This window comes from Ambystoma mexicanum, chromosome 13 (assembly GCF_040938575.1).
Source record: "Ambystoma mexicanum isolate Mex_15411 chromosome 13, UKY_AmexF1_1, whole genome shotgun sequence".
NCBI lineage: Eukaryota > Metazoa > Chordata > Amphibia > Caudata > Ambystomatidae > Ambystoma > Ambystoma mexicanum.
Window position 1 is genome coordinate 23,604,409 of NC_090938.1, and position 22,676 is coordinate 23,627,084.

General features: G+C 47.0%; 1 protein-coding gene across 1 annotated transcript in view; it reads right to left on the reverse strand.

Annotated features, from left to right (window-relative positions):
* Nucleotides 1-1,758: 1,758 nt before the first annotated feature.
* CCND3 (cyclin D3) overlaps nucleotides 1,759-22,676 on the reverse strand; it is a 95,471-nt gene continuing 74,553 nt past the window's right edge. The window contains exon 5 of the mRNA XM_069633044.1: nucleotides 1,759-6,331. Within this exon, the coding sequence (XP_069489145.1) occupies nucleotides 6,155-6,331 (177 nt within the window). The 3' untranslated portion in view covers nucleotides 1,759-6,154. The remainder of the gene's footprint in view (nucleotides 6,332-22,676) is intronic.

Below are 22,676 nucleotides of genomic sequence, written 5' to 3' on the forward strand. Positions count from 1 at the left end.
TTCTGGAACGCCGGAGTGCAATTGGTTCCCCAATGGATTAGACAAACTCCTAGGCCCCCGTGCACCCCCCACCCCCCCCCAACCATCACTTCCATCTTGTTTGGGGCAAACATTGTTGCCGCCAATGATTCATTTATTGTTGTCAAAATAGCTTCTGTGCCCACACTATCCTCCTTCCTTAAAGGATGGCTTCTCAAACGCATTTTATTTTTCATTGTGTAAAAATAAGAATCGTTAATTGTAACTAGAAATAAAAATATTGAATTGGAGGGCTTTACTTGCCCGCAGTTACCCTCCTAGACGTTGGTAGGTTATGAATAGTTGTGGATGTGTCAGTTAGTAAGGCTCGCAGTCACCTTCCAAATCAAAAGCACTAGTCAATTATCCGGGACCTTATTCCACTGGCAAAATGGAGTTAGAAACAAGTTAAACCAGTGAATCGTGCTACTAGTATCGCTTTACTGAGTAGTTCTGGAGAAAACAAATTCAAACCTTTCTCCTGTACACAATAAGTACGGTGTAAGCGATCCGTGCGGTAGAACACGAAAAGAGAGATGATAAAAAAACGGGATCATAACACCCAAGGAGACACTAGCCCTCTGCGCCACTGGGACACTGAAACGCTCCTGCACACACTCCACACCTGCTCTGCTGTGTGGGGAGTTTTTGTTAACTTGAGTCTGCCTCCAAAAGTTGGGGAAATGGTGAAAAGACACTGCTGCAACAATAACGATAGTGCTTCTATATGCTTCACGGAAACACTCCCACACACACTCCGCTCCTGAATGCGGTCTGGTGGGTTATGGAGACAACTATTTTCTAGCTCACAGGATTTGTGATCTTATTTAAGCAACACCTCCCCCAACTTTAAAAGCAAAGAAAAAAACCTTTTCATTAGCTTTGCATGTAGTGTGGTCTTCCCTGGTTGTCCTGTATGTCATTTTCCATTTGGTATAGTCACCTGCACATGTTCTATAAAAGGCCAGTTATAGTCTCACTTGTTACGGCAATGCTTGCTTGGCATATCAAGGACGTATTCTTAGTTAAGTGTTTAGTGACAGAGGTCTAGTAGAGTGAATGAGCTCCGGCTGCAGCCAGGATATGGAGAAATAGACAGTCAATGTGCACCGTTCGTTTTGGCAGGTTAGCTGGTACCTACTTGTGGGCCCCTCTGACCTCCGTGTATGCTCTTGTCCCCTGTACTGGGCTGCAGAAAGTCTCAGCTAGACCCCTGTCTCCAGCAGAACTGGCTTTACTTCAAAGCTGGTGTCAAGATGCTTTGCTCTACATCTCCCATCAGCTCTAGCCAGCCTAATCAATGCTGAAGGATCATGGGAGTCACACTCCAAAACGACGGTAGAACCTCAGGCTGCAGACCCCTGCTCTAAAGAATACAGTGTCCTAACCGGCAGCCTAAAGCGTCCCTGGCACTAAGAACCAGTAGCAGCATGGCCCGCTCTGAAGATTCAGGAAGACAGCCCTGTGCTTTGCTGCATTTGTCCAACGGCCTGAACCCTCCCTCCACTGTCTTCACCATTTCTCAACAACCTGACGATAGACGTTCACCATCCACTGGCAGGCTGGAGGAGCATCAAAACTGATGAGGGACGTATAGGTGTGTTCCTTTCGGCAGCTGCCTATTAACATTATCGCAGCTCACCCGTAACACGTGGCGGTGGGCTAGAGTGTTGTCATAGTAACCCTTATGCTCCAGGACGGCTGGTGACAGAACAATACAAGCCAACATTGAATCCTCTGTGCTACCATTTCCTGCTTTTTTATTAGCAAATTCTCACACGCCCCCTGAAACACACAGTCGACTCCCCTGTACACGTCTGTGACAATGCACCATCTTCACTAATCTCACAGCTTCCACACAACTCAAACATGCTCTGCACATGACAATGCAGAGGTCTCATACCTAGAGTGCCATTTACATTTCTAAACAGCAATAGAACCATTTGAACAAGAGATGGAAGGAGAGTGTATGTATTCAACCATGACATTGCAAGAGCCTTGTCAAATATTTTCCTAGAGCGTGCTTCTTCAAGCAGCTATACAGGACTTGAGCAATGCTTTTAATTGCAAATTTTGAGAGCCTTAAAAATGTGGAAAATAAACACTTACAGAAACAATGTAAGATTCTCCATCTGAAAAGTGGTTGAACATGCCAGAATGTGATACCAGGATACAGGCATTGTGCGTCTGAGGAAATACCCACATTGAACTACTGTAGGGCACCCATCAGATCTTTATCGACCAAGTGCAGTGGGTCATCCAATAGACAGATATGGTGAAGGTGGCGTGGGGGGGGGGGGGGGGGAATACCCAAGAGTAGTTCAATATCTGGCACTCATACCTTAGATGCAGCACTGCCGACAAGGCTCATATAAGGAAGGGGTGGTCTGATTCAAAGGGTCATACATTATAAGGCACATGTTTATAACAAATACCACTCTATTCAGATCCCACTCCGCTATTACTGTACAAACAACTTTCTGTCCTATAGGAGTTCCTTCTGAGGACCATAAAAAGTAGCACTAACAGATAAACTTTATTACAATGAACACATTTCAAGGTAAGTGCTTTCTCAAACCTGCCCACTTTCAAGCAGGAATATTGTCAGAAGAGAACGGTATGCGGAAAAGGTTCAGGTAACAATTGTGATGGTCCAAACCAATAAGGGCAAAGTGGACAACTCAGTGTCCTACAACACAACCAGGAAAGAGGAAAAGGAAACACGATACACATGTATTGGCTCAGAACTATTTCAATGTGAAAGTGCCAGGGTGAGGAAAGGACACGGAGACCCGCTGGAGCTGCTGCTAGGGAGGCCTTCACATCAATGAAAGGAGGTGGGTTTTGTGTTGACTGTAAGGGGGGGTGGGGGGAGTAGGGACCTAATCCCACACGTTCTCTGCCATTTCAGAGAAAAGGTCCAATGCATTGAACTGGAGGCTCAGGAAGGCACTTTCCACCTGGATAACATTAGCTCCATCACCGGCTGACCGCTCTTTCACCAACGGGGCACTGCACCATCGACCGCATGCACAACCAGTCGACTGCAAGCACAACCAGACTAGCCATTTCAAAATTCATAAGGAGGTGCTTCCGGACACTGGGTCGAAGCGATCGAGTGATCATTGTATTGCCACTGTGCAGTAGGTTCCTACCTTTCATTAGGGTTGCGCCGCACCAACCAACCAACCAACCAACCGCAGCTTAAGATGCGATTGAGGACATCATGAGAGCATCCAGATGGGACAGAACAAAAATGACATGTTAGACACCATACAAAACATTCATAAGCAACTACATACTGCACCAATTCATAGTAGCTGTGGGGCCATGGACAATGTGCAGTAACTTAAAACCAAGCCAAAGACGAACTGTGGTTTGTGAGCAGCAATAAAAAATTAAAATTAAAAAATACAATTTAAAAAAATCACTTTCTGGGCTGCTCATAACAAATAAAGAAACAATGATACCAGGCTGGCCCTAAAACAACATCCAGCCTGAAGGGGGCGTCTTGTGCACGGCTCCCCTATAACAACTTTTTCTTTGCCTTGGGGAGAAAATCTTTGTGTTTTCCTCGAATCAACTGGCAGTGCCTTTTAATAAAGGGCATTAGTCACAAAACCCCCACACGGCAGCTATGTGCAGTTTGCACCCAGAAGGGCGTGCACACCACGTCAGACACCAAAGTGTCACATTTCCTCTACAACATATGGTTAAAAGAAGATAAACTGTGCAATGGATGACAGGATTTCGTTTGGTGTGGACACCCCACCACATGACCACAACATTTCCTGCAGGCCCGGTTAGGCATCAAGAGGCACTTCCCTTGTGAGTTGTTAACCAACTGCTCAAAGCCTGATAATTATTAACACTGTAAGGAGTCTAAAGCACGAGAGCAGTGCTGGACCCTGACAAGGAAACAATGTGTAGAATGACCTGGCCCGAGGAATACAGCAGACAACATGGCAATCTTTGACACCATAGAGTTACCAAAAGAACAGAAAGGGTGCTTCCCCGATGGGAGTGCGAGCGGACTCTCAAAGTCTCCATAGCAATGAGGAAAGAAAGTTTAAATACATCAGAAATGCTCCTCTCGTCATCAGGCCCCACTTACAAAAACAGTGGCGGACACCGAGGATGCCTCACTCTTTTATCTTGGAGGGACCAGTGTGGGCATACCAGACTTGGAGGTGTCAACTCACAAGGGTGGTAGAGTTGTGGTCTTAATCTCATTGGCAGAGCCATAGAATAGGTCATGTGGCTGACGCTCGCCAAAACAGAAACAAAATGTGCACATGCCTCCCCAACAAGAGTCACCACAATACTAGCCCCCCCCCCCCCTGGACTGCTCCCCATCACACCCAATTCATTATCAGCACATCTCCAAAATACAGCAGCACATTTAGGAAATAGCCAGTGGGGGACCCCCCCCGTCCCCCTCCCACACACACACAAAGAAAGCATTGTGGGTGGGGGCAGCAGCTCCGGCCATAGCAGCATCCCTGTCCCAGCGAGGGGAGAAACTTAGGGTGCAGTTGGAATCCATGGAAAAGGATCCATTCGCCTCCAAATCAATTCATAAAGGAAACTTCAAAAAAGGGTCACGCGAGGCACAAAAAGAAAAGGGCCGCAAACAAGCCAACGCAGTGATACCCTAGAGCTTCCTGAGCAAGCAAGCAGTGAAAGGGATGGCTACACCCCGACCCCCTTATACATACAAAAGCCCACCCCGCAGCGAGAGAAATAACCCAGGGAACATCACCTGGATCCTTTCCAGGCAACTTAGCCATGCTCTCCCCTTCAAACTGCCCCTCACTCTCAACCTCTTCAATCAAGAGCCAAGCAGAAGCTGAACATGTGAACATCAACCAGAAAATAGAAGTTAAACACTTTCCCTTTCCATCAGAAAAGCAACACCCCCGCCATTCCTCCCTGGGAACCATAGCTTAGTTAACTATTTTCAACATTCCAGATTGTGGGTCCCAACAACAGGCAACCAGCAGCTTTAGATCACGGGTACAATCTCTAGGGTGTGGAATGGCCCTGAAACAGACTCAACTACATGGGGCCGCGCCCCAAGGAGAGGGGACGTTCCCTGCTGACACATCAGAAAACACCTTCACAAGAACAGGAAGGCACCCAATCAGGCGTAGCACAAGGCCCAAGGCCAGCAACACCGGCTGGCTGAAGGCACTTCTTTTATCCAAAGGGTTTCCAAAAACCCCAAACCAGCTTCGGAGATGACGGTGCAGTGATGGGGGTTCATTATTGAGTTTCCAGCAAACTGGGGCTCCCATTTCAGTATTCCAGAGGGGGATGAGCGAGGTGGACCATATGTGCTCTTCTAAGGTAGACCTCGCAACTCCAGGCCTCTGCAATAGATGCAGACTGGGCAGTGTGCCTGAAGACATCAAGGGCTCCATAGATGCAGTGTGGGCACAGGGTCAGACTGGCCTAGAAGCAAGCCCAGAGCCTCAGAAAGCAAAGTAGAGCTGGCACTTGCAGGGAGGTGATCACGATGCCAACTACACCCCCAACCTTTTCAGACATCCAGAAATCCCATCCGGTCAGTGGATCTCAACATTTCACAACAAGACAGTCGATCTCTGTGTGCAGAGGTGTTCAGCAGGAGTCTTTTTGGTAGAGTAGATTTTGATGCAGCATTTCAGACTGGTTGCCCAGACTCAAACGGTGCTGCGAAACACGAGTACATAGGAAGGGAGTGACGGAAACGCCCTACATAGGAGCATCTTCCAAAGGGGAAGCTTTGCAAAATGCCTCTCCTGGGGGTCCACAAGCAGCGCAATCCAGTGCGGAGATGAAAATAGCTGCTTCTGGTCGAAGGAGCCGGTCACATGTCCGTGGCCATAGATGTCTCGGGGTGCTCAGACGGGAGGCTACACAGAGAAATGGGAAAAGCCATTTGTGGTGTTTAAATATGTGCTGTGTGCATAACGAACAGGATACGTGAAAACCCCAATCCTTCAAGTGACGTCACATGGTGTAAACAGATGTGGCAGCTGCTCACAGGGTGCTGACTCCTCTATCAGAAGACAGACTTTTCTTCCTGATCCATGTCCCAGCTGAGGTGGGGAGCCAGACAACACCGCAAACAAGACAACTGTCTGCGGAAAGTCTAGTCCGAGGACAAGCTCACATCAGTCACGTCTGTGGGAGTGCTGGTGAGGTGCAGGTCCTGACTGTCCGGGTGGGCAGCCATCTTAGAGTGGGCACGGCCCTGCTGGCTTCTGTCCTGCTTCAAGCTCTCGAGCAGTGCAGTCTCGATCTGCTCTTGGCAGCTCTTCAGGCAGTCCTGCAGGGAAGGAAAGACACATGGTTATCTATCCTCCTGGAGTCAAGCGACAGTCACCGGAACAGACCCCCACCATGACACAGAGCAACAAGACAAGTAACTCGTTAGTGATACTTTAATAAACGTCTGTGGTGTTAAAAAAACTACAATGTCAATGTTTAACCGGGAAGGGAAGGACCTCCCCCTCAACCGCATATTACCCCTCCCAAAATTGTAATCCTGTAAAAGCTGCAAGCAAGAGTAACATCAACACCAGGTAGCGCTGCAGTATTTGCCTTCTGTGTCATAAATTAGGAAGCATGAGCTGTTAGCCAAATATATCTCTCTCTCTCTCACACAATAAAATCAGGCCCCCAATAATGGAGTGCATTCAAACGAGGTTCAAGGAGAGATCAGACACAGTGGAGAGAGGAGTAGGGGGTGGCTGACGGACAAGATGATGCAGATCAAGGACGGGTGGAGAGAGAGTGAGGAGAGTGAGGAGAGTGAAATCAGAGGCATACCATCAGTGAGATCGAGGAGGCTAATGGCGGGAAGGGCACGCTTGCTCCAAGGAGGAATAAGGAGGGAGAAAGGAAAAGGCTGAGTCCTGAGATTGACCACGAGGAGCCCGGGACAGTGTGAGGAACAAGCACATGTTGAAGAAGCGTCAGAGAGGTGCTGGGGAGACTAAGATTAAAGGAGACAGTCCCCAAAGAACCGGCACATGGTAGAGTGTCATGGGAGCACAGAATAGACAGCTGACAGCCAGGACCCTGAAACAAGGAGGTGGCGACAGGACCAATGGAAATTAGGAATGGCCTGCGGTCTGCTTGAAGCTCTGTGTCCTGCTGAAAACTGGGCTTGAATTCAACATCTGGCAAATCTCATTCTGGACCCGAGACCAAGGGAGGCAATCTCCCCACCATACACAACCTACAGAAGTCCCACTGAAGAAAGCAGGAAGTTCAAGAAAGACGCTTCACCCTGAACCCAAGTCACAGAATTACACCCCGAGAATCCCCTGGGCAAGAGGTGGGTTACTAGAGAAATACTAAGTCAAGCCTTCAACATTTTTTGCCAATCTTGTAAAGAAGTCTCTGTTGAACTGCAATTCAGATGTTGTGCCTTTTACAGGAACCACTTTGCTTCGCCACAGCTGCTGAAGAAGAGGCCTGGGGGGTTGGGGGGGGGGGTGGAAATGCTTTGAACAGCTTCCCTCTGGGCCCCCTGCCACCAGGCTTTTAACTTGTCCGTGGGAGGGGACGAAGTATATCAGTCTAGGTCAACGCCTCAGAACAGCAATCCAGCCTGAGCTGCTTAGCTACAATCAAGCAGCCTAGAGACAGCCAGGCAAGCACTGTGCTGACGTCCTAGGAGGTGGTGGCGGTGGGCAGCTACGCCTCAGCAATCGGCCGCCCCATCTTCTTTGGCATTTACATTCTGCAAGCTGCATTTTCTGCTTCTTTTTTATCTTTCATCATCATGCCTCGGAAACACGTTCATAGAAATTTACGAGCCATTCTTAGAAAATGTCACAGGATGTGGCTGATAAAAATAGAAACTCTTTCGGCACTTCCATACCATCACGTAATTTCCAGTAAGTGCAGCCTTCAACGCCCCCCGCCCCCCAGCTCAAGCAGCACACTCCATTCTGGGACATAGGGCCAGCTTGAGGGACACAAAGGGAAGAGCCACAGTATCCCACTCCCCAAATCCAGCACTTCCTTTCACCTGTTTTCTTGTGGGGAGCGCCCATACAGCCTTGTCACTGAACGAACCCACCCACCCCACTCTGACAGCATTGATTTGCGTGCATAGCCTCCCCACTTCATACACAAAGCTCTCTTCAATGGGACTTCAATATTGGGCATTCCTGATCACACACACGGTATTCCCCTATGGGTGCCTTGAAGACTACATCCAGCCCCTTTACCAATCTGGCAAGGATACCAGTGGAAGTCTGTTCAAGGCCGGGCCCTGCAGGCTACACACCGAGACAGAGCTCCCAGACGGGCGCGTTTCAGCAGATCGGCACTGGGCAGTCAAGAATAAGCAGAAATCAGGGCCCAAAGGCACTAGAATCCAGAGCAAGAGGCTAAGAGATTCCAGAATGATGGGCGAGACCATCAGTGTCTCAGAAGGTGCAAGTTGCTCGTGTTCCTCAACCCTTATGGAAAAGGATAGGGCCAGACTATTACGCAGACCAAAATCCTTTCAAATTGGAAGCCGGGGCCAAAACAGAGGGCTCCATGTATCACTCCGCTCCCAACAGACACCAGCTCCATCAGCCATTTTCCATTTAACCTGGTACCAGACAACTCGGTCGTATTAGTGGCGATGGAGGAAAGAGTCCTAAAGACTAGGCTTAGGGAACTAGGACCCCAGCCTGCTGCTGGGGCAGTTACTCTCTAGAACTAGGACCCAGGCGGTTCTACATTTGCACCTCTCCTCATGTAAAAAGGGCTACTGGGTAAGGTCTGCTCAGTTCTGTGATGTTTCTCTGCTGGTTCTAGGACCAGGGCGAGCCAGGCAGTCCCACGTCAGCACAGCTCTCCACCTGAGAAGGTCTACCAGGCAAAGCCTGCTTGAAGGATGCTGTTGCAAGCTGTTATTGTGTTGGTATTAGAACACCGGGAGGGCTGGGCGAACCGAGGAGTCCTATGTAGTCTGTCTCCTTACCTAAAAAGGGCTACTGGGCAAAGGCCGCAAGGAGCGCAATTAGGTGCGTTATTGGCGAGGAAGTAATGTGGATGGGCATGGGACTGGGACAGACTATGCCAACGGCACCTTACATGGTACGCATCTCATGAATACGGGGTATCTATGAGATAGAATGATGATGACTGTGGGCCGATACCCTTTTGAATTCACTATCTGTTTTCATGATTACATTTTGAGTGGGCGTCTGCAGGTGTTTAGCCATTGAGCCCCCGCTTCACCCTTTAAAGTCCCCGATTGCTTCCATGTCTCAGGTGTATCTCGCTTAGGAATACCTGGGGGCAATCGCTGATGCAGACAGAGCTCTTGATGGGGGCAGCCGCACATTGGAATGGGAGCAATGCTTGATGCTGTACGGCAGCTGCAGTTGGGTAACTGTGGACGTAGGTCCTGTGAGGAACTCATGGTGACAAGTAAGACAGACCCAAGTGCTCACAGTTCAGGGGGTGTTTAATTGAACAATGAATGCTGTACGCAGGTTGGAGAAAAGAAAAAAAAAAACCTAACCTAAATCTAAGATGGGAGCAAGTGTCATGATGCCTACCCCCGGGGACCCACACCAGGTCCAGCAACCCCGGAAGCAGGCATCAAGTTATTTTGAGCAAGCCCAAAAACCCCTGCTAGGGGCCGTTTGGGTGCAGTCCTGGCGCCCATGGCGCCAGGCTCAGAGTAAAACTTACCTGATGCAGACCATGCTGCAGAGCTCCAAGCCAAATGAGGCTTGGAAGGGACTATTTTTTACTCGGGTGCGGCTGCGGAGGAATACTTACCTGGGACTACTTTGGAGGCTATTTAAACCACGCCCGAAGAGCAGCACACGCTTCGCGTTATTCTGCATCCAGCAGCGTAACGCTCACCGTGCCTGCAAGTCTGCATCCAGCCTTCTGCCACGCCCGCCTCGAGTTTGGAGCTCCTAGAAAAAGGGAGAAAGAAGGAGAAAAGGTTAGAACAAGAGCAATACCTTTGATCCTTACCCGAATTCCCGATCCATCGCGCCTTCGAGCTGGAAGAAGGAAGTTATTATGCGCGTCGCCTCACCTGCTGCAGCGCCGCGCTGAACTCACCGGCCTTCGGAGCATCTTCACATTCCACCGCATCCTCCTGCATGTTCCTGCCGCATTTTGGCACCTAAGGAGTAGACAAGAAAAGCAAGGTGAGCCAAGGGAATACACAGAGGAATATTAGTTACCTCCCCATAGAATTACCTGATTTTACCACCGGGGGTACTATTCCTCTTCACGGGTCGGGGCAGCTTCCACTGCATCTTCGCCGAACCCCGGCCCCTAAGGGGAAACAAAAGGCCAGCAAGGTGAAACAAAGGGACTATCAAGGGGAACCCTCCTCACCACAATAGACTTACCTGATTTTACCGCCGGAGGTATTATTCCCTGAGACTTCATACTTTCTCACAGCGCCTGAATAAGGGAGAAAGCAACAGGTTACATACTGACATTATGTTATCGAACTGTGTTGGATAATACAAATCCTTACCTGAATATTACCGGTTGCCACAAGAAACTCTTCGCTAGGGTCAAGCTGCAACCTGCAAGGAATCGGACAAGAGTGAAAGTCAGACATTTGAACTCTTACGAACTACATACTTACGGCGTCTTGCCGGAAATCCCAGAGTCAATATTGTTCTGGAACTCACCAATTCCTTCGAGCCAGAGAAGCAACTGGTTATCAACGCGCCCCTGCGTTCAATGCAGGATGGAGAGCTCATCTTTTCAAAGCATCAGGTGAGACTATAAGAGGGGACATCAAAGGTGATCCGTGGGGAGAACAGCAGGGGTGGGGGGATTTACACTCAACTCCACGGGTGGTTAATTCCCTTTCTCCATTTGCAGACGAATATTGCTACGGCCCAAGCAAACGAAGCTGGGTGGGCCAGTCCAGTCCGTCATCTCGGCCCTACGCGTCACATTGGTGAAGACCGCAGCTGTCCAGTTCAGATCGACGCCTCTGTGGGAGCCAGGTGAGCGTAACAGCAAGCGTCCACCATCAAATGAAAAATAAGGCAGTCGCAGTGGCGCTGTGTCAAAATAAAAAAGGGCCGATACTAAGAAACCTATTGCCAAACTTCACAACCAATACAAATCGGGGTGTGGGATAGTTCTCAAGAAAGGGAAGAAGTGTTCTCATATAATATGTCAGGATGCTGTAGCCTGGGTCTCCCTTCTCCATGTTTTGGACGTGGGATAAAATGGGAGCTAGGAGCACAGTACAGTCCCGGGCTTTTCCAGCACAAGACAGTTCCAATGGCAGTTACCAGGACCGTCCATGGCGGTGGACAGTCAATGTCGAAAAAAAAAAGTCGACAAAAAAATGTCGAAAAAAAAAATGTCGACTTTCTCTTTTTTTAATTATATATTTATTTTAGGGGGTTGGGAGCTAAAAAAAAAGGGAAAAATTAAAAAAAAAATTACAAAAAGGGGGTGGGGGGGGGGACCCCCCATATATATAAAAAAAAATGCATTGAAAAAAAAAGTCGACATTTTATTTTTCGACTTTTTTTTCGACATTTTGACTGTCGACATTATGACTATAAACCGTCCATGGCCAAGTCTCATTTCCTCATAAAGTCTCTTGCCTTCGGGGCTTATATGTTCAAATAACAAAAGCAAAAGTTCCTTTAACCAAATGAAAGTTCGCAAGGGTGATAATGATTCACCCTTGGGTTCCCCTCTTCTGGGTGCTGACCCTTCACGTATCGTATTCTTCTCTTACCTGACCTTTGGATAATAGCTTCCCCCTGGATCTCCCTACGTCGGGCACAGACCCCCATGACGGTCAGTACTCAAGTGTTGCTTCGCCCCTGGATCTCCTTCGGTCGGGCTCAGAACTCTTGACGGCTAGTACCCAGGTGATAGCTTCATCTCAGTCTCTGGGTGACACCTTTTCACCCTTGACTCCCCCTGTGCCGGGCTCCGACACCTCTTGATCCTTCGCCTCCCCTCACCGGGTATACTGTAGGTCTCGATCAGGGCGATAGTGGCTCACCCCTGTGTTCCCCTCTTCTGGGCACTGACCCCTCTTTACTTTTAATGTTCTCCTTTTACACAGTTCAATGTTTTCGGGATTCACCTCCCTTTCTATCAGACTGCTTGTAAATCAAAGTCTTTCGATTGTATGGGGATTTTGCTTGACCCTCTTTATGACCACTTTGACCTATTTCATTGGCCCTCCTATGGCCTTCTGGTACTTTTAGTTTCCTTCAGATGGGGATCGATCAGTCTCTTGAGTTTAGCACCCACGTGGCGTCAGTTTCCCTCCGCTGCTGGCCTTCCCTTAATACTTGTTACAGTTCTTTAAATAGTTCATTGTACTTGGTTCAAACTTGCCATTTTACGCTTCTCATTCAACACAGCCTGGTTGTTTTCGGTGCTCCCCTCGACTCACCGGCTGTGATGAACCGTTGGCTTTTTTCTTTCTGGAGTCAAGGCTGGTACCACGGGCGCGGGAGCTTCCCTCACCCGTGTTTATCCGCAAAGGCTTGCCGCGTGTACCGTTGACATCTGCTGCAGGACACTCATAGTATTGTTCGCAGTCTTAGGCTCTCTTCCACGAAGGTTCCGTGGTCACTTCTTTCCTCTCCACCCTCTCGATTCCTGTAGCCTTTCTCCTTCTCTTTAACTGCTGCATGGTAGCCGTCTCGGTGTGCTGTCCACCGTGTTCGCCTTCCTCGTACTGTGCTCTCTGGCTCCACCTTTTATCCCTGTAGGGAAAGGGCCATCAGGTGTGTGCGATTCTTGCCTGACCCTTGTATCGGGACATGTCAGGTAAATGGCTCTGGTGTTAGTCCGTTTTGTGTTGTGCGAGAGGGTTAAGAGCCAGAAAAGGGCGCAGGGACAGTGGTTTGGAATGTCCTACGTGAGAGGATGGGGAAAAGTTGTTAAAGGAAGGGGGATACCGCGTCTCCCCCGTCAGTGTCCCACTCCCACAGGACCCTCCCCCACCCCCACCCCCTTCCCCTCCACATGATCCTCCACCCCCAGGAAATGGATCCCCGTCCTGGCCACCTGAATAACTGATCCTCAAGGTTTAGACAGGGAGACACCTTCAGGTTTCTCACAGGCCTTTGAGCCCCCCCACTTCACCCTTTAAAGTCCCCGATTGCTTCTATGTCTCAGGCGTATATTGGTTAGGAAAACCTGGGGGCAATCTCTGATGCAGATGGAACTCTTGATTGGGGGGGGGAGCTGCACATTAGAATGGGAACGACGGATGGGGCTGTATGACAGCTGCGGTTACATGACTGGACATATGGCCTTTGAGCCCTCTGCTTTATTTAGGAGATACTGGAAGAGGAACAAAAAGGGTTTGCAATTTTGCATTGCTCCTTGACACACTCCTTTTTTCTAACACATATAACCCTTATTCATCTTTTACGATGGATGGATGGATTTTCTTCGTTGTGATTTCAGACGGAGTACTATAGTTCCGACTACGTTTAAAGTGACTAACTTTAAAGAGGATATTATTTCTGGAAACATCAAAAATGGTTTCATCTGTGATGTCCAAAAGGCAACGATAGTTAGAGCTCTGACCCCATTCATGATAAGAAAGGAGGTCAATGTCCAGATGACTGAAATCAAGACTTTTCTGGGGTCCCTTGTAAAAGGGGATCTAGTTAGTGGTGGAGTTAAGGCCGCAATGTCCGTGTGCCAAGGTCCCTCAATTGATAGCAATGTATCAGGAAAAAAGCACAATGCCTGAATCAGATAAATCTCCAGCAGGAAGCTCAGTATAGACCCTGCTGCGCACGGAAGGAAAACAGGTTCATCTTATCATAGAACATTCTGCACCTAGAATTACATGTACATTTCTGTCCCACTTAGTTCTTCAAAATATCCATCTAATCCCAGCAGCCCCATGAACAGAGGATCATCATTGCGCTAGATCATGGCCCTTGGGTATCCATGCAGCTGTAAAGAAGGATCATTGAATACACGAGAAGACAGCGGAACCTACAGGGGCGCCCTAGATCTGCTCTTCATGGTATTGCTCTGAATACGAAGTTAGCATTTGAAGAGGCACAGTTAAGAACCGCTGTGCTTTCACTAAACAACCATTTCAATGAAATGAAGGCGCTTAATGTGGACCAGAGGAAGCAAATAGCTGCGTCAGCAGAGACCTTACCTGGGGAAAAGCCCCAAGTGACTAATCAAGATATGAAGTATAGCTTAATCCAGCCAGAATGTGCTGAAAGTCCTGTCAATCTACACACGGCCAACTATTTGCTCCCAACACATCCCATGGCCGCTCCGCTACATCCTCTGTGGATGTTATAGTCCAATGGTGTACTCATGTGCGATGCCCCCAAATCTTACCAAAGGAGCAAGGGAACGGCCTTCTGCATTCATTAATAAACACAGTCACTTGTTACGCCATGCACTAGGGTTGTCCGTTTATAACAGTGATACCATTGAACGATTTACCCAGGTTACAGCTACACTCTTCATATCTGCCCAGGGGCCTGTCAGTTCTGAACATAGACCCCTGCAACTCGAAGAAACTCAAATTGCGACTGTTACCACCAGCAGAGTCCTACGGTTTTAGGGAGAATGCCGATAAAGCATGCCCAGTTGTTCTGGATACTCGTTCAATAGGCAGAAGATGTCAATCTTCGAGTTTGACAAATCCCCCCGCCCCTCTGCCCCCACGATGGATTGAACCACTGGGCCAAAGTGACAAGGTTGTGAACGTTAATACAGGCAAGGTCACTGATCAAACTGGGCCTGGTAATCTCAACAGATCTAGTCGAGTTCACGTTGGTGCAAGAGATGTTGAGGCTGATCTAATCTTTCTAAAAGATGTATTTGCTCCAGCCCAGTCTATTCAGCAGGAGCTGGTTGCTAATCGCACTTAGCTCAACCCATGAACAATATTCCTGAATCTGGCAGCATGACCAAGATTCGGCCACTTTTAGTTATCGTGGGAGTTTGCCGCCGGAACTAGTAAGCTTGCAGATCAGCACTGGTGGGCCTTCCTTAGCGGCCATATTATTATGATGCCGCTGAAGGAAACTGACAGTGGAACCTCTACTTGGGTGTCTTATCTTTTAATGAGAGAGCACAGCCGTCTGTCAAGGGACGTGCCAAGGCTGGACTGCTGTTCCATCATCTGCTCTGGCTGACTGTTTTAGAGAGTGTTATATAAACATATCCTACATCCAGCTTCATCTGTGTAACTTACCCACAGGTGAAGAGGTTAGGACTTTCATATTTATAAGAATACTGTGGGTTCAAGTACGATTTACGGCACTCTTGATAAACAAAGCCATCCCTTTTCCATGTCACTTATGATGATGTCCTGACGTCTAGGAACTCGATTGTTATTTTGGCTGTGGCGTAAATGCAGGAGTAGGTAAAGGGCTGATGAACACTGGTCTGGATTGTAATGCATGCGTGTTATGAGGTATTCCAGCAATGGCTGCTAAACCCGGTTAGGTCAACCCACAAGGTCACCGATGGGCTACGCATAAATGATAGGCTGGAAATGGCCGAATCTTGGGAAACACGCCAAGAGAACTGGATTATGCACTTCTGCTGTTCCAATCCATCATTATTTTTTGTAAACTGAATAATAGCCAGTGCATTGTCACACTTGAAGTGTGCTTAAAAATATAAAGCAACAATTTCCCATAATCCCTGGACCCAAGGGTTTCGATGGTGCCTCATATTTCCATATAGGATTTACGCGACCTATTACATCCACATCCTTCTGAAAGGGTCTGGGATGCAAGCACAGACCATGCTAACCAAAGTGGTGGCCAATTCCAGGATGTAAACAGAGGTCTACCCAGCATGCAACAGTGAAGGTGCATTAAGTCTGGATGCTATTGATTTCGAAAATACATCAATAAGTCTTATGACTGACCGCAAAACCACCCCGATACCAATCTCGGCAACAATACGAAGACTACCAAAACTGACCTATTAAGAACTCAAATACTGACACTAAGCAATGTGCCCCAAAGACAGCTAGGGGCCAACTATAAAACAAATATCCAAAGAGCCAAGCAACAGCATAAAATGGAGACGTGGAAGGAATTACAATCCTGCAGAAAGGCACAAGATTAAAGGCCTTCCGGCAACTTAGCGGGTCAAAAGACGGACACAGACACTGGGCCTCATTACGACCCTGGCGGAATGGGTTAAACGGCGCCTTAAAAGGCTGCGGCGCTGTTCAACCCGTTCGGCCACATTACGAGGTCCACTCGCGGGACACCTTAAGCACGCCTGGGAAAACCAGGCATGCATACCGGGTTCCGCGAGGGGAAGAGGGAGCAAACAACGGGCCATCTCGTAATGGCCCGTTGTTTACTTCCTCTCCCATTCCCATTCAGCCCTATGAGGGCTGAAATGGGAATGGGGATGAACCGTGTCCTCGAGTGAGGAATTACCGGGCCATCCGAACTCGTAATGTTCCGGTAAGTCCTCATTCCGAGGACACGGATGCGGTTTTGCCGGCAGCCATGCCGCCAATAGCGGCATGGCTACCGGCATACCTCGTAATGAGGCCCACTGTGAAGACATTTTTACTGATATTGATATTTTATTTCTATCGCGCTCATACACAAGTGTTTCGGCCCTTTGACTTTTGAACTCCTGCCTCTGAGTGTTTCTTGATTCTGCCTGCCTAACCAAAATATTGCCTGTGATTTTTGCCTCCAACTCCCTCTGCGTATCTCAGGTGCCAAGTGTGTTTTTGCCCCAGTAGCATTTCATGACACAGATACGCGTTTATTTAGTAGACAAACTGTCAAAAAGTGATCGCAATCGTATATGCGGTAACGTGTTTTGTGCCTAACACCGGTTCATTCTAACACAGGGTACTTACCTTGAGACTTACTGTACAAAGTGAATTGGTTAGTTGTAGTATATTTAACATGTGGTTTTTTAATAGAAGTGTTGTGTTAATAACGAATGGTTTAAAAATAAATGTACTTCTATTTTTTACCTGAAACCTTGAGTCAGTGTTTTCTTGAGTCACAGTAATTGTGGTCCCTTTGTGTAATCTCTGCTACTGCTCATATACTCTTGAGATAAGCCTGGCTGCTCCTCCACTGCTACCACTTGACATAGTAGTACGGGCATGTACCAAAGGTAAAACTTGTATTGCCACCTGTAGTCTTAATTGTGTGTAGTGGTCCCCAAGGGCACTGCACAGGATTCTGCCTAACACTGTCCGGTGTCCAAAAATAGTTCTAGCTGACTCTACCACTATTTTAACCAACTCAAATAGGGTCAGGAGAATGCCTCCCTTCTCCCGATGTATTATGGCCATGTCTCTTCTCTTCACAATTCCGTCTCTTGTCACTTGCTGTATCAGTTCTTGGACTCTTTCACAATGTCTTTGGGTCTTCCTTCTCCTTTTGGGATAGTTCTCAAATACTTCCCTTTTGGTGTCTTTATTCTTTGCCGATTGAGGTTGCTACACCCTTTTGAGTTTGGTACCATATACATTCTTAGCTGTGAAATGCCTTCTTGTGATCCCCCTCTCCTCAGGTGGCTTATCACCACTTTTCACTTCTTGATTTAGGGGATATTTGCCCCTCTTCCCAGGATATCTGTACCTTAATACAGTTCCATTTTATCACCTTTAAAATCAATGTCTTGTCAATTCTACTGGGACGAGTTTCCCCCCACCACCTTTGATTCTGCAGGGGAGCATCGTCACTGGGGCTTGTACTGGCTCGGATTCGCTTTGGTTGCTCAGTTTCTCCATCTTTTCGATTCCGCCTGCGTCCCTCTCTCGATCCTCTTTTCCCAGGATCAGGTTTAGCTGCAGGTAAGCGGGGGTCTCGCTGAATCCGTGTTGTGGTTACGGCGTTGTTGGCGTGGCGCTCTGCCCACCACTAAAGGGTTGTGGTCATGCAAACACCAGAATTTGGATTCCTGTCTCCCCGGCTTCTCACAGGCCTCCGGCGTTCCGTTCTCGTGTTCAGGCCACTTCTGAAAGTCACTTGCTCCTTGGCTTCACCTTTCACAGGTGTCGCGCTGTAATCGTGTGTGTGTGTGTTTTTTTTCCCTCTCTCTCTCTCTCATTCTTTCTTGTTTGCAAATGTATACTTTAGTCTCGTCTTCTACCGAGTACTTGGCTTCTATAGTGTTCTTCATCTCGGACATGTCCACATATGCCACTATGGGAAGTGGCTTTAGGAGTTCCACACCAGAACGGGAATTCTTGTCCCGTAGGGCGAGTCTCTCCCAGTGAGGTCCCACTTGCCCAGACCACAAGGGAGGGTCTTGTGAAGCAGGCTCACCTCCTTATCCTCAAAGGAGAAGGTTCCCCTTTGGGGAGAAGGGACGAATTCCCTCAATCCGTCAGACAACCAATCTTAATAACGTGGCAGTCCTGGGCAATATTGCCCCCTAAAAGTTGGTTTGACCCCTTCTCTCAGTTATAAAGAAGTATAATGAAGGTCAGGCTGATGTTAAGTATCCAATTTTAGATTTGTCAATGAACTAACAATGGACTCGGCCAGTCTAGAGCTTCACAGAATTAAGTCAATGAAGGCCGCAGGACAAGATGGGGTTCCTGGGGATTTCTTGAATGCTGGTTCCATCCTATGTGCGCCTTTGCTTACTATCATTTCTCATGCTGTCTTGAAAAGAAGGACATTACCAGACATGGCTGTCGACATGTACTATCCCTTTTTTTAACAAATGCTCTAAAAAAAAAGACACTATCCTACAGGCCAATCGTGTTGAGCGACATTGCCACAAAGAAATCCTGCACTGTGAAGATTCAAGGAACATCTTCACAAAGAAATCCTGCACTGTGAAGATTCAAGGAACATCTTCACAAAGAAATCCTGCACTGTGACGATTCAAGGAACATCTTCACAAAGAAATCCTGCACTGTGAAGATTCACGGAACATCTTCACAAAGAAATCCTGCACTGTGAAGATTCAAGGAACATCTTCACAAAGAAATCCTGCACTGTGAAGATTCAAGGAGCATCTCCACAAAGAAATCCTGCACTGTGAAGATTCAAGGAGCATCTTGTTCACACCCAGCTGGGATTCACAAATGGTCTGGGAGCAACAGAGCAAAGTCTTAAGCTTTTGCTGTTAGGGGAGAAATACTGAGGCCAAATGTGTTGACTGCCTTTGACATGGGAGATAGGTCCCTATTATTGAAGTCCCTAATTGAGAAAGGTGTGGAAGAGCCTGTTCTGAGCCTTATTCAACTCTATACTGGAATCAATGCGTATGTTAGATATGGAAAACTGGGAAACATATCAAAGCGGTCTCAATTTCCTGTGGCGCCTAGGTTGTGTGCCGTTGACATTACTTTTCAATCTTTTTTAAAGGATTTGCAGAAACAAATGTTTCCTTTGTGTATTCCTATGGAGCGGCAGAAGTAGCCCAGCCCAGCTTACGCCGATGATGTGGCTTTACTAGCGGAACATCAATTGCTCTACAAAATAGGATGCGCTGGGATGACAGGAAAAAGTAGTCGATGCTAATCAGTCCTATGTTACAAAACAGCTGCTAAGTAGATACTGACAAGACTAGCTTGAGGATGTCACAATATTTGTTGTTCCTCGTTTTTAATATTTAAGAATATTTTTCTGCAACAGTAATAGCCGACTGTCGGTACGTTGACTCCAGGACAACAGTGGCATTTTGCATGTCTCGAAAAGATTTGGCATCGGCTAATATTGCCACCCTTGAAGTATTGGCATCCAAATCTTGTGGAATTGCAAGGTACGGTGCATGCGTAGGTGCAATCATCATTGCAACTATTAGTAGAAAGTGAACTGACATTTCGAAACCCTTCTCGACTGTTAGGAGCCCGCTGTGAAGCTTCTACATTTACAATACTCCTCTAGACTGCACCACTATATTTAATGACATAGAAACATGTTTTCTATAGTTCCTACTAGTTAGGAATGCTTTCAGGTATATTTCAGGTACCTTGGGGCTTATCTCGCTACAGACATATCAACATATAAAAATCAAAATTCATCCGTGTCACGGATGAACAGCCCAGTTACTCTTCTCGAGGTAATCAACCCCTTCACGAATGTTCACTTTTTAGACCAAAGAGTTAATTTGTACATAATTTACTAAAATCACAAACCGGATATCTATATGTACACACAATATTTTCACGCATGAGATGTGGCTACTAACTTGTTGAACGTATGCTTTGTTTCTCTTGCATTTGAATACATGGACACTGGTATGGTTTATAATGTGGAACACGATGGAATAGGCTCTATGCTGAAGAATTATTGATTTCCTTTATTACATTCTGTGCGATTACATTTTTGGTTGAAAAAGTGAACATTTGTGAAGGGGTTGATCACCCTGAGAAGAGTGATGGGTTATTCATCAGTGACACGGATGAATTTTGAGGATTAGATGCTTCTACATAGAAACACAAACGCCCCGACCTACAGATTCCTGGTTCGAATCACCAGCACTACTTTGTGGCCCATGGCTGGTCCAACTCTTAAGCCTACTATTTGATAAGATAAAGTTCTAGTTAAGTCATGTACTTTCATGCAAATGCATTAGGTGTGTTAAAAGCACCTCACAGGAGTTGGATGAGACATTTGACAACCCATGAATTACTACTAAATCTAGAATTCAGACTGCTACAGAAAACCAAGGCTTGAAATGTACTCATGCAGCCCAAAGCAAGTCTACTGTGCGTGCATGCCCCTTCCCTCTGTCCCGTTAGTGATTCACCCATCTATGGGAACCATATTGGCAAAGAAGTGGATCACTAACCTCCATTTACAGCAACTAGAGACTGCAATAAGAACGGCAGCTTGGGAGACATGAGAGTGTTACCTCCTGGGATAATATATCAACTGGTCTGTACCAATGGCATCAGGACATGTTCAATTTAAGAAGCACCACTATTCCTATTTGATGATCTTACTTTAAGTACATATTTCTAAATTGTGTCCATGACAAGTATTTGCATGTGCTATATATTGGCTTTAGCATGCATACTGTTTCCACTTTGGAGAAGGAGAACCATTTTGGTCCCTTATCGTGCTTCTACTTAGTGCCAGCAAATCTGTTGTAATGTCTTTCTGTGGGTACGACATGGCTGATTTTCCATCCTCCTTTTGACCTTTGTTGTTGAAAATGGTAGCTAGATTCTCTGTGCATGTGTTTTTTTGCTGTTCTGTTTTTGTAGCCTAATTATTTATTTGTGGACATTTGGAGCTCCAACCTGTTTTGTGTGCTTTGTTAAGCCTATGGATAAGCAGAATTGTATGTTTTAGAATTAACTGTTTGTGACTTATAGCTTTGTCACTAAAATAAAATATTTAAAACTATAACTAGTCTTTAATTAGTTTGCACGGATAGTAGCATCCGGTCAGGTTTTCCTCCATATTTATGGGAAATGATAAAACATTGCAAGTAAGAAGAAGCCAACCTAAGCTGGTAGAAATCTAGCACTGTTTTTCAGGGCAGTTTGAGCAATTTGTTTTCCACACTGGACCTACAGTCTTGGCGGCAAACCTTCCAGAAAACTAGCTTTGTAGCCCAGATCGCGGCTTAAACAAATTGGAAATGTTGGAAATAAGGACAAACCAACATCCAGGAAACAGAAGGCATTAAAGTGGAGCTTTAAAGTCCAGTGAAGGAACTGGCTCCACATGCTGCAGTACTGGGAGTAACTGAAAGGATTCCAGGCTGGCCCTAAGAGGTACACAAGCGCCCAGAGGTCATCTGCTGAGGAGACAAGCTCACGGATTGAAGAATATAACCATTCCCCTCCCAAACTCAACCAATCAGATTTTAGCAAAATAACTCTCGACAATAGGAACAGGTCAGTCTTGTTGGACCCATAGTGAGCTGATTTAGACTGTCATTTTGGTTAATTCTGCATTTGTGTGCAATTTGGAGAAGAATCAAAGGGAAGAATTGATTAGGTAAACTGTATCTCCCCCAGAATGGGCTGTGCACAAAGACCAAACCACCAATGAGACAAGTCGCGCACACCCTTTGCCTTAGCTGCAATTTGGTCCATGGGAAACTGAACCATGCAACTCATTCCTCGTTAAGTCACAAATACCCACTTCATAGTGTAGGTGGCCCTCACTCAAGGCTGAAACAGTTGTGCCTCCTCATTGAATTTGCTCTCGCGTTGAGGGTCTCTGCCACGTAAGAGGCCTACAAGAACAGATTTTGAAATATGGCCCACTTCCAAAGCTGGATGGCCAGACGGCAAACATGCGGTCACCTGCTTGCTGCTATAGAACAGGGCAGGGGTGTGGGGATAATAGTCTCGGGTTTCAGTTAGAGTGCTCATTAGATGGCACCTGGAAGAGGTTCACCTCCCTGCTGCCCCACACTCTTCCCAGAGAGCAGGTGTTCCAGACTGTCATTTTACCCAGTGATGATTCCCACAATATTGGAGGAAGAGCATTCTTGCCTGGAGCCCGGTCCTATAGAGTAGGCATAACTGGGGCTAGATCAGCTGGAATAGGGTAACCCACATTAAGGTGGCAGCATGCCATGTGGAGAGGGACCTGTGATTGAACTGCCCAGTCCGTAGCAGACATAGTGCCAGGACATGGAAATGCTCTGTGAAAAAGACATCCCTCTCCAATGAGCATCACAAAAATGGGACTTAAAAGCTTGACAGTTTATCAGTTTTTCAAACT